We start from the raw sequence: 12,264 nt of genomic DNA on the forward strand, positions 1-12,264 counted from the left end.
TGTCAAAGCTCTTTGAACATTATGCAGTAGATACACAGTTATTCAGAGTAGTCCTGTCCTGCCTTTCCCACTAAATGCCTCTCTAATCCTAAAGACAGACCTGTAAGTTCTCTAAAATTCTTTGTCAAGTATAAAAATAATATGTTCAGTGCTTTCTTAAATAGAAACAAATGGAAAAGGGCTTAATTTCCATGCGGGTTTATGTTAGTGGAGGGCTAAGAAATGAAGATTGAGTATCGAGCTGTTAGGTGACAGGTAAGGACTTATCGCCAGTTGGCAACTCAAGTTTAGACTCAGGTGTGTACTTTGCTTTTCTCTTTTCATGCTAGTTCCTCGTCTCCCTTTTAGTACTTCCCTCAGCTAACTCTGACTTGCTGTGGGAAGAATGGTAGCGGGGAAGGATAAGGAAGGGGTTGGTTTTGCATTTTGCTCCTTGGGGATATAAAAATTTTAGGTGGTCTCTGGTGTTGCTCCTGCTCCCCATCTCCCATCCCACCACTGCTGACCATTATGGTAATTCATTGCAAATTATTTGTCTGTCTATAGCTAAGTAATAAAGTTGGATATATTGGTCCATTAAGTGTTCATGACCATAATACAAATAGCAGAGATAAGTGTTTCCTTCTTAATCACGCTTCTGAGACTGCGTGGGCCCAGAAAACCTATTAGGCAAATAGACTGTATTTTATCAATTCAGAGATGCCATGGAATTTAATAAGCCCTATTATTTTATGTACTACTGAAAAAGAAAAGTGATGCCATTTAGATGTGACACACCATCAATTATTAATTCCAAATCTTTTTGAAGTTCCTTTGAGTATTTGTAAAACATTTCGAGTGAGATCTGAGGGTCTTAAACTGGCAAGAATGTGCTATAGCTCTCTGCAGAACATCCTAGTTTAACAGATGGTTTTGTCCCTGCCTCTTGGTGCAGACAATTGAGTTACGACTTCTAAACTGGAAGTGCTTGGCCTTCGTTCTGAAAGTAGTCAAGTCAGGGTGTGTCAAGTCATTGACCCTGTCAGAGCCAGACAGTTATCCACATTAAATGCTCTTGACTTGTTCCAGGGAGCTACCTTTGAATTAAGCAAGGCATTTAAAATTCATCAAGCTCTAGTGTCTCCTAATTTGAATATGGAGAAGTAAGAAAAACATTACTTGGCATTCAAGGACAAGAACATTAATTTTTTCAGAGAATGTGACTTAAGCGTTCAAGGTACCTGTGATACTGAGAGCAGTGAGGGAGCGTGAGTAAATTTAGTAGTTTTCAAATCTCATTTCAATTTTAGCTTCCTTTTTGACAAATTTTATAACATTTCTTAAGTAGTTAAGAGTGACAGTATCATCTCTTCTTCATTCTTTAGCTTCTTGCTCAATAAAAGAGTAAGTTGTCCAAAGAGAAATGACTTAAAAAGAAGGCAGTGGGGAAGAGCAAGCAATGTAAATTCCACCCAGACTAGATGGGAAGCTAAAGGCATTTAACTTTTTTAAAGACAGCTACATCATATTTTGGCTTGAGATGGCAGTTGTGTCGCTGTCATTGTAAAACTTCTCAGGACTTGCTTACACATAGCTATAGGATTTGTTCAGATTCTCGGCTGGACCACTGCTGTGGAGCGTCCGCATGTGTGTGAGCTTAGTGTGAGGTGGTGAGGAGTGGCCTGCTCTCCCTTTGTCTCGGAGTCATGTTCACCGCCGAGTGAGTATTAATTGGCTGCACTTGTCTTTGTAGGACGAGTGGCAGTGTACTGAGTGCAAGAAATTTAACTCTCCAAGCAAGAGGTACTGCTTTCGTTGCTGGGCCTTGAGGAAGGATTGGTATTCAGATTGCTCTAAGTTAACCCATTCTCTCTCCACATCTGATATCACTGCCATACCGGAAAAGCAGGAGAGTGAAGGAATTGACGTCCCTGACTGCAGAAGAACCATATCGGCCCCAGTTGTTAGACCTAAAGATACATACGTAAAGGAAGAAAACCCCAAACTTTTTGATCCGTGCAACTCGGTGGAATTCTTGGATTTGGCTCACAGTTCTGAAAGCCAAGAGACCATATCAAGCATGGGAGAACAATCAGATAACCTTTTTGAACAGAGGACAGACACAGAAAACACAGAGGATTGCCAGAATCTCTTGAAGCCGTGTAGTCTGTGTGAGAAAAGACCACGAGACGGAAACATCATTCATGGGAGGACAGGCCATCTTGTCACTTGTTTTCATTGTGCCCGAAGATTAAAGAAGTCCGGGGCTTCGTGTCCGATTTGCAAGAAGGAGATTCAGCTGGTTATTAAGGTTTTTATAGCGTAGCTGAAACGATGAATTGCAGAGACCTTTTAACAGGGCTAGGTCTTATCAAAGTTTCAGTATTGAGCTTCTCTATGCAGTGTGACCCATTGGCTACTTTTATTTATTCACATAAAAATCTGTGTTCCAGGCCATTTTTGCTTCTAAACTTATACAGAAGTTGAGAATTAGTTCTTTAGAACTGGAATAGTCAATTTGGAGACTCCATTAACATGAAAAGATAAGTTAATCACTTCATTCTGTCCCAAAGATGAGGGTCTGGGAGGGAGCAGCTGCCAGTACAAACGGAAATTCATTCATTTATTTACCAAATTATTTGAAGATTGTTTCTTTAGGAAATGTCCTTAAGCATAAAATTCAAGGCAGCTATTAGAAAAATATTAAAGCTGATAGTGAAAAACAGAAGTATTTGATTAGTCAAGTTATATAGTATTGTAGATCATTTTATGTTGCAATCAGGCCGCTTGGTTCAGAGGAACCAAAATTTTTGTAAAATCTAGAAAAACAAGAAATTTCTTCCATGTGTGCCTAAAACAGTGGTATCAGACAGTTTTGCTAACATACCCCAAAAAAGAATTTTGAGAAAGTATATATAACCTTTTGCACATTCAAAAAATTGAGGTATAATTAACAAATTATAAAGTGTTGCCTTCTGATGAATTGTTGGCATCTGAGTAGCCACCCAAAACAAGCAACGGAGCGTTTCTGTCGCCTCCGGATGTCCCGTCATGCCCCTTCCCAGGCAGGCCCTCCAGCATTTCATGGCTCTCACCTTCGATTGGTTTTCTTTCTGCACATGTTAATTTGACACCTAAATTTTAAAAATAAGTTTAAGTACTAAGCAGAGGGTGTACTATCCGATATATTGTAGATGTTCTTTGGAGATCATTTTGTCAAAACCTTATAGCTATAGCTTTAACTGATTGAATTTATAGGGAAAAAAAATACTGTCATACACACTGGCAAAGCCTGCTCTCACTATAAAACTATAGTCAGCCAAATCAGACTTCTCTTTGAATCAAAATATTGACTTTATTTTTAATTCGATTAAATGCATTACATACATTGATAGCACAGTCTTCTCAGTGACAGTTGTAAGAGTTTTTAACCAAAGCTCTCTTTGCTCTCTGTCCCCGTTGTTTCTTGGGAGTCCTCTAGGGGTTTTTCATCTTTTTGTTTGATGCCTGTAGAGGTTTTTTAACTTTCTGAGGCAATGCCCCATAGTAAGATTTCTAGATGCATGAAAGGCAGCCTTTCTTTTGAAAATAGGGACTTTGGTAGTTGTGAAAAGGAAGGTAATTAAGAGACATGATAGCTCTCAAGAGGCCTTATCTGAGCACATAAATCTTAGGATACTACATAAGGAAATTGAAGATATGGAAGATACTTTCCCTATGGAAGTAATCTTGGTGTATGAATGAATATAGTTATTTTGAAGGCCGAGACCCTAGAATTATCATATGTAAGGATGGTAAGAACACGCACGCACGCACGCACGTGCACACACACACACACACACACACCCTTCGATCCTTGAGGTCTGGGCCAGGGATTTCCATTTGAACAAGTGTTTCTGGAAGCGGACAAGGTGGTCAACAGACCACACTTCCGGAAGTCCTGCCGTGCCCTAGAGAGAATTCTAGGTACAGGAAGTAGATGGAACAAGATCTCTTCATTTAGCATGATATTTAATTTTTAGAGGGGAAGTTTTGTTAGAGAATTTTAAACTAGAAGGCACTCATTTACTCCTTTCATTTTGCACGTAAGCTAAGAAGTTAAATGACTGCTGAGTCACAGCTAGTGATAAAGCTCTTACTGGAATCCAGGCTTCTTGTAAGAGATGTGTAAACCATACTACTTCCTTCTGATTATTTGTTGAATATTATAATGGTGGTGCTTACTGAATTTGCCACAATGAATATGTTGTTAGCAACCTTAAAATATTGGAGACTATGACTTGTAGCCAAAATAGGACTTTGGAGAGAACAGACCGTAACCCTTTCTCCCCAAAGAGACAAGGCTCAGTAAATGTCAGGCTGTCTTATATAATCAGATAAGTTACTCCTCCCACTGGGAGGACAAGTAAAGGGAGCAGAGGAACCTGACCTCTTTTCTCCAGTTTTGTTCCGAACTTCTTGGGGAATGAGGCTCGGTCTCTGGCTCTCTTCAGGCACTCGGGACAAGGACTTTCCCCTGCAGTAAGTAGAACCAGTCCTTGGAGTTCAGTGTTTTGTTAGACCATGGGTAATGCGCTAAAAATTCAGAAAGTTAAATTACTTTCTATCCTATTCCCCACCCCTCACCACTAATCTATTCATAATAGTTTGATAGCCTTTAATTTTGTTTTGTTTTTGCCAGTGAAGTGCTTTTGCAAGTAATACCTTAAAGGAGGAGCAGGGAGCACGGGGGACCTGCACTTGTACCCTCTGGTTCCTCCTGTATAAAGTCACAGTTTTTAGAAAACTTAAATGAGAAAAAATTTTAAATTTTATTTGTGTTTGTAGATACTTGGTGCTAATTTGGTGCATCCTTGCCTAGGGCAGAACCTCTTATGCTACACAACTTTCTTTTCCCCTTGGCTCACCTGACTTTTTATGGTCCCCATTAGCATCAAGTACTTTGCTTAGAAGATCCCAAGCTGTGCATTTGAGCTGAAAGTGTTACAATAAATGTACACTGGGGTTTATTGTACCTCTATCAAGAGCCTTTTGAATGACTGAAATGTTACAGAGAAATGTATCTGCAGGAGGAGGTAGTTAATATTTCTTGGTAGCTTATCTGAAATCGAGAATGCTGCTTCTGCGGATCATTTTCCTTCATCCAGGATCCTTCTTAAATGTTTTCTGGGAGCATAGCAAGGCAGGTAGAATTCCTCCTGTTTTGAGGTAGGATGGGTCAGGGATCCTTAAAAAAAAAGGGGGGGGGGTGCCAAATAGAACTATCAGAGCAATTCTTTGCCTACAGGAATCTAAGCCATCTTCTTGATCTGTTTTTGACTTTGTTTTTGTTTTTTCAATACCACTGCGGTACAGGTAAGCAAGACATGTTTTGTACGTGAAGATTTCATAGTTTACTGCTATGTGATGATGAAACTCTTGACTTCCAAACACTACCATTTGTTTTGTAGTTGGGGTGGTCACATGCTCTGGTATTCTGGGGACAGTGCCAGTTCACCCCTGTTTTTTAGCATCCTATCCAGTTTGTCTCTGTCTCTCCCCTTTCTCCCCCTTTACTCTCAGATGTCTTCATGTGGACATTAAATTACATGGTCTTCCTAGTTGTAGGTAGGCCATGCTTGGGTGGAAATCTTGATTGTGAGCAAAGGAGCTGTTAAAGTAGGTGTCAGTGAAGTTTATCGTTTCCACTGCATCACACCATCGACTTGTGATTAATGAAATCATCCCACATTAGCCTCAAATTTCTTATTTTGGTTTTTTGAATTAATATTTATGACCATGTTATTCCCAGACAAAAAGTTCAGAGCAGAAATGACAGATCCTTAGAAAAGCAATGAATTTCTAGGTTGCAGCTAAAAATGTCTTCTGTCTCTTAATGTTAACTCATTCTACTCACACCATACTTATTTTTGGTGTGCTTTCTATGTAATACTTAATTCAGACTTTGTAAAAATCTTAGATCAAGGCTCTAAACTGATACTAACATTTCCGCACAGTCCGTAGGTTCCCAATCCTAGGCTTGAACAATGGATTAGTGTCCAGCCAGGCCAGCTACCACACCGCCATGAACTATCTAAGATTGAATCACTGCCAAGCATTTGAAGATTTCAGTTGTGTTTTAATAATAATTTATGTATATTTACATGTATGTAATGCTTTGTGAGATGTTAATTTTCTTTGAAGAATTTATTTTTAAAGGTCAGGATCATTTGTATCTTTTTTTTTTAATGTCAATTCAGTGCATTGTTGGCTCCTTTGACAGTCACAAATGAGAACTTGGTGAATGTTAAGTCTTGGGTTCTACAGTTATTGTAGTGTTACCTCTTGGTTCTCTTTTGAAAGGAGGAGACTTGTTAACCAGCTGTTTGGTTTTTTCTTCCATAGAGATTTATATGAACTTTTGAAAGTGTATGGCTTTATATACTGTGAATCTGTTGTTTTCCATTTAGCCAAATGCCTGCTAAAATTGTTGGGACCCATGTTCTAAAGAATTCATTTTGATGGCTCTCTCATTTGTGGGTGTACCCGTGTGCGCACACACTATCAGGACTATTAATGCTTTTGCTAAAAATAGCTATAGACTTCTTTTTAAAAAAAGCATTGTTTTCAACCATTCAGTCTATCAAAAGGAGATGCTCCTGTGGTTCTTGATTTAGCAGCAACCATTCTTTTGTTTACATAGTTAATGTGTTTAGAATCTGCACTTCAGAGGCAATGGAACCTGCAGGCTCTCCCTGTGCCAAAAGTAGCAGGTACAGTGTTTACAGATGTCTGGCATTCTGCACTGCCGTAGGTCTGCTGAGGTCACTTTGCTGGAATTTCTCAGATTTGTGATTAGCTGAGGTGCAGTTTAGCACATGAGGAGAAATACTGAGGACCCTCAAGCTAAGCTGGAAATGAGGGTTATCTAAGGTAGTGGTTCAAGTGGCTCCCTGTACCTAATCTGGGGACAGTTTTTCCAGGTTGCTTCGAGACATCCTTCCTGTTGACGGAGCTTTCCTTGTTTGCCACTGGCTATATTCTTTCTTTAGGAGCCACCAGGTCGCTTCTCTCCTGTGGGAGAATGTCCTGTAAACATTTTGAGATCTTTTGAGGCAATGGATGTGCAATCTTAAATAATGTCATTATTGGTGAATGTGGCATTGTTAAAGGAAATACTATAATAAACGTACACTTGGGTTTACTGTTCCTCTATCGAGAGCCTTTTGAATGACTGGAATGTTACAAGGAGAGAAGTGTATGTGCAGAAAGAGGAAGTTAATATTTCTTGGTAGCTTGTCTGAAATCCAAGATGATGCTTCTTTATCTTGTTTTCCTTCATACAGCATCTTTATTTAATGTCTTCTGGGAGCATAACACAGCAGATAGAATTCCTCACTTTTTTGGTAGAATGAGTCAAAGATTTTTAAAAGGGCCAAATGGTGCTGTCAGGTCAGGGATTCTAAAAAGGGCCAAATGGCGCTGTCAGAGCAATTCCTTTCACACAACAGTTGCTGTCATTGCAGATGCTTTATTGAAAGTTGGCATTATAACAGAGTTTATCAGAGCGTCTAATTTCTTATCCCAAGACTTTTTTTTTTTTTAAACAGTAAGTTCTTCAATGTCAGACATTTCCACTTCTTTCTTTACTGTAGCTCTTTTTTCCCTGGAGTTCAAAATGATTATAAGTTATTATCTACTTCTGGTTTTTTTTTTTTTTTTTTTAAGCGAAACCCACATTTTATTCCCATTTGTAACAGGGCAGGCGTTTTAGGAGACAGCAGGGACTGGAGGTGGTGCTGGAGGAGTCCTGGTCCTTGCTCTTTGTGCTTTTCCTGTTAACAGTAGGCGAGGTCATTACTTCACTCTTCATGCTTCCCCCCTTTAAGAAAAAACAGTCAATTTGTTATTTTAAAAAATTGACTGTGAATAAAGGCTGATTCCATATGGTGGCTTCTCCTACCCTTTGGGAAAAATCAGCTTACACGGTTTTGCTGCTCCCGTTGGTTCAGTTTGCCTTCTTCCACGTGTGCTTTTGTTGGCGTATTGCTGTGCCACCGGCCTGAGGTTTGAAATGTTAGCTTTGGATGCAATATAGACTTTGATCTATGGTTTTTTTGTTTGTTTGTTTTCTGTGAGGCATTTACCTGAAAGCAGAATCTTTGATTTTAATAATTTATGTGTTTTTCTTTCTTTTTTTTTTTTAATTGGAGTATAGTCAGTTTACAATGTTGTGTCAATTTTTAGTGTCATCTACTTCTGGACATTGCTTTTATACCAAAGGCCTCTGTATCACCCCTTGGATGGTTGTAACTGTACTATCTTTAGATAAGTTTCCTCTTTTCCAGCCAGTCATGGGGAATGTTTCTGTTGCAGAGTTTGGTGGATTCTAGCAATAAGGAGGGAAGATGTGACATCAGAGTTCCTATGTTAAAAACAACTTGTAGTTGAGGATTTGTGTGTATGATGGGGCAACAGGGGATTTAGTTCCTCTGTTGTCTCAGCAGTAAGAAATTGACTCAGCCTGTCCTCTTCCTACAGGAGGATTATTTCTTCTCCCTACAGCTGCCTTGTTTTTTCCACTTCCTTTTTCATAAAGAATCAAAATGTCTCGTTTGGTTTTTTTCTTTCCCTCTTTAGGAAGTAATAGAAAATGTTTTGAAGGAGGAATGAGATGTTTCTGACTTCCTCAGCACTTGGCAAGGTAAATGTCTTACGTAGCCCCTGAGTAGGACTCCTAGCCTGGAGCTCGGCGCTGTGAAGCGCCTGGTGGGTGGAGATGAGGAGTAAGATGATTCCACCATCTTGAGCCCCAGTCTTGACTTTAAGCCTCAGTTTTTCTCGTCTGTGAAGTAAGTACCCGTACTACCCTTTCTACCTCATAGTTTGTTGTCGGAATTAAGTGTCAGAGAGTACCTTAGCCTCTCATTGCCCTGCAGAATATATTAGAAGTTGCAGTTTTGGTAGACAGAGCTCTGGGGTGAATATTCAGAATATCCCACATCAGGGAGCTGAGCGCCAGCACCGCTCTGTGCCTGTGTCACAGGGCCACGTTGAGTCCTTTTGCCCACACCTCTCGCTGAGCTGTCCTTCCCTGGGCGTGAGGCTCTTGTCTAGAAGGGCTCGCCTCTGGGTTCTGAGAGAAGTGTGCGTGTCAATTTGGTGGTAGCTACAGCTGCCTTGCTGTGGTCTTGATACACAAAAATTCTCAGTCCTACATGCACTTGACTAGGTGGCATCAAATGCGCCGTCAGTATCCAGGAAACACGCGGCTTTCCTGATTAGGCAGTCACAGTCAGCAGGAGAAGTGAGTGTGGTTTCATAGAACGGGAAGGAAAAGGCAGTTTAGGATAACTTTGACCAGTTCACCAGGTGAGGAGCGGATTCAGTTCTTGCCTGATCTTTCTAAGCACATCGAAGGTAATAGCTCTGTTAGCTTTTGAGAGTTTGCACTATGCGATGCTATTAATACCTATTGAATCTGTTGTGTTCTTTTGTGTATTAAATATTTTTCATTTTGCTGTTTTGTGGTGTCATTATTGGGCAAATATGTACTTGTGTTTGTATACAGCAAAATCTTGTTTTCTGTCTTCATGTATTGTCTTTGGTCTGACTTAGGGATGAAGAGAGTGGCTTTTGCAATAGAAGTTATTGGACTTCAAATCAACAGCAACTAAAAAGAAAAAAGACAAATGAACTTATATATAAAACAGAAACAGATGCACAGACACTGAATACAGACTTCTGGTTGCCGGGGGGAGGGGAGTGGGAAGGGATAAACTGAGAGCTCGAGGTTTGCAGGTACTGACAGTATATATAAGATGCATAAACAAGTTCATACTGTGTAGCACAGGGAAATATATTCAATATCTTATAGTAGCTTATGGTGAAAAAGAATATGAAAATGAGTATATGTATGTTCATGTGTGACTGAAGCGTTGTGCTGTACACCAGAAATTGACACATTGTAAACTGACTGTACCTCAATAAAAAACAAACAAAAAAAATCAACAGTGACGTTTTATCCCTGCCCCTGCTCCCCACCCCCAACCAACATGGTTAACTATTAGAGTAATTGTATTTCATTTTTAGGTTCCCACTCTTGAAGGAACCTCAGCATTTTGCAGAGTGTGTTTTAACACTTAGCTAGGTAGGCAGTGAGTTGTGGAGTTTTCCCACTAGCCCCCTTGAAAATTAAGAAAACATACAGCACCTGCATATCTAGAGTGATTTATGGCAAACCATCTTTCTAGGCTCAAGCCTGTGCCTAACTCTTCTGAGCCCGCAGTATCAATCTGTCTACCCTCTTTGCAGTTGAAGAGATTTCACACGGTGAGATACAGGTTTGCCTCTTTATTGAGTTTTCATATGAAGAGATACCAGGTTCGGGGTACTATTTTGTTGTGCTTTTCAGTTGGGGCTAGTGCAGGAGGTAACTGAGGGTGTCACAAAGTACACCCTAATCACGCGTACGTCTAGCAACTGCTAGGCTCTCTAGCAGGCATTCCTAAACTTTTGGGAATTACAGCCTTGAAAAGCTAATGAAACTTAAGCTTTTATTAAAAAAAAGCACAATATTTTACATTCAGGAGCCTCACTGAAGCTGAGCCTTGACCCCCAATTTCTGTTCTTTGGAGGGATATAGCAAAGAAAAGTGGACTTGCCTACATGCTTTTCAGCAGTTCAAGCCCTGACTGCTAAAAGCCATTTGGGAGGGATCCGGTCAGTTGTCCTGAGCTGATGTTGGCACAGGTTGGTGCGCACTGCACAACTTTTGGGAGCACCCTTCATAGGCTGTCACACAAATGATGTCCCCTAGGGATAGGTCGTAGATTACCTGTAGGAGGAGGCCATGGGGTGGGATGGGAGTGATACTGGAAAGAGCAGGGACAGTGTTTTAAAAAAAAAAACAAAAACCGAAAAGAGCATCAGAGACAAGGATGAGGCCAGCTTCTGGTCCACACAACCATTTCCAAGCTTTGCGACCTCTAAGTTACTTTTTAAAAAAAATTTTTTGTCTAAGTTACTTTTTAATAAAAACTACATACCGTGTTTTATTTCATGGATTTTTACATCCTATTGCTGGTGCTGCAGATTTATCATCTTTATTGAAAGTAGCCTTGAGGCTAGAAGGCAAGCTGAAACTAGTAACCGAGCTAAGCTGTTGGCAGACAAACGCCTGGTCAGTGCCTGTTTGCTAGAACTTAACGCAAATCCAGCCTCTGAAGGTATATAAAGTATTAGTGCTATTAGGAAGATTTCAGGTTTGGGGATACAGGGATAATCTTGCACATCCCCAACCCTAACCTCATTTGATTAATGTTTTCCTTTTACTTTCTTTCCTCTTCAAAATAAAGGATGAATTAAATTTGTTCAGTAAATAGTTATTAAGCATTAACTTGAGCCAAAGCCTGCTTGGCACTGGGAATACCACAGTGAGTATGGAAGCTCCCTCAAGTTGCCTGTGGTCAAGCAATCAAATGAGGGACGTAAGACAGTTTCCACATGGGCTGGAGGAAGCAGCAAATGAAAGAAGTCCGGGTAAGAGAATGGCTTGTTTGGGGGACGTGAAGTTGTTCCATGTAACTGGAGCAAAGGAGGTAATTGGAGAAGTGACGAGAGCCGGGACTGGAGTGTTGGAGGGGCCGGGTAATGAAGGTGTGTTGCGCCAAGCTAATAAGTTTGAACCTTATCCTGAAGGCAGTGGATGGCCATCAAAGGGTTTTAAGCAGGAGTGTGACATGATCTCATTTGCATGTTTGAAAGATCATTCTGGTTGCATTGTTGATCATAGAGTGGGGTGCTGGCTAGACCATGTCAACTGAAATAAATGCACAACCTAAAAGTTGAGAATTTTATTTATTCAGTGGACATTTCTGAGGACTCGAGCCGGGATGACAACCTCTCAGGTCGCTCTGAGGCACTGCTCCGAAGAGGTATGGGAGGAGCTAGGATATACAGGAGCTTTACAGCAAAGACCAGGTAGTCAGAACAATAGATTACTTGTTATCTAAGGAAAGCCAGGCATCTCAAGTTACAGAATTTAGTGCTTTTCTATGTATGGGAGGAAGCAAAACATTTGGGCTCATTGAATTCATTCCTTTGACAAGCACCTAGCTATCTAGGGCCAGTGTCCTGTCCTTTCTTATTCTGAGTCCCCTCGGAGGGCACCATTGTGAGTGGCTGCAGAGGCCTGGCTGCAGGCTTGTCTTCACTGGGGGGTGGTGGCAGCCGCTGATGACTTGATGGCTTCAGCCTTCTTTGTTTACTGATATGGTTGGCAGTATTTTTCATTTACAACCAGAA

At 40.5% G+C, this 12,264-nt stretch overlaps 1 protein-coding gene across 12 annotated transcripts in view; it reads left to right on the plus strand.

The window, feature by feature from the left end:
- Window positions 1-9,969, plus strand: part of MDM4 (MDM4 regulator of p53) — a 38,642-nt gene extending 28,673 nt beyond the window's left edge. For 5 of the 12 annotated variants that reach the window (XM_064477101.1, XM_064477100.1, XM_010991384.3 and 2 more), the window contains 2 exons: window positions 1,733-2,290; window positions 8,599-9,969. In XM_064477101.1, coding sequence (XP_064333171.1) covers window positions 1,733-2,290; window positions 8,599-8,631 — 591 coding nt within the window. In that variant the 3' untranslated portion in view covers window positions 8,632-9,969. The remainder of the gene's footprint in view (window positions 1-1,732; window positions 2,291-8,598) is intronic. The other 7 variants (XM_031438766.2, XM_031438763.2, XM_031438764.2 and 4 more) reach the window with 5 other exon arrangements.
- The last annotated feature ends 2,295 nt before the right edge of the window (window positions 9,970-12,264 follow it).

The sequence above is a fragment of the Camelus dromedarius genome, chromosome 21 (genome assembly GCF_036321535.1).
Source record: "Camelus dromedarius isolate mCamDro1 chromosome 21, mCamDro1.pat, whole genome shotgun sequence".
Taxonomy (NCBI): Eukaryota; Metazoa; Chordata; class Mammalia; order Artiodactyla; family Camelidae; genus Camelus; species Camelus dromedarius.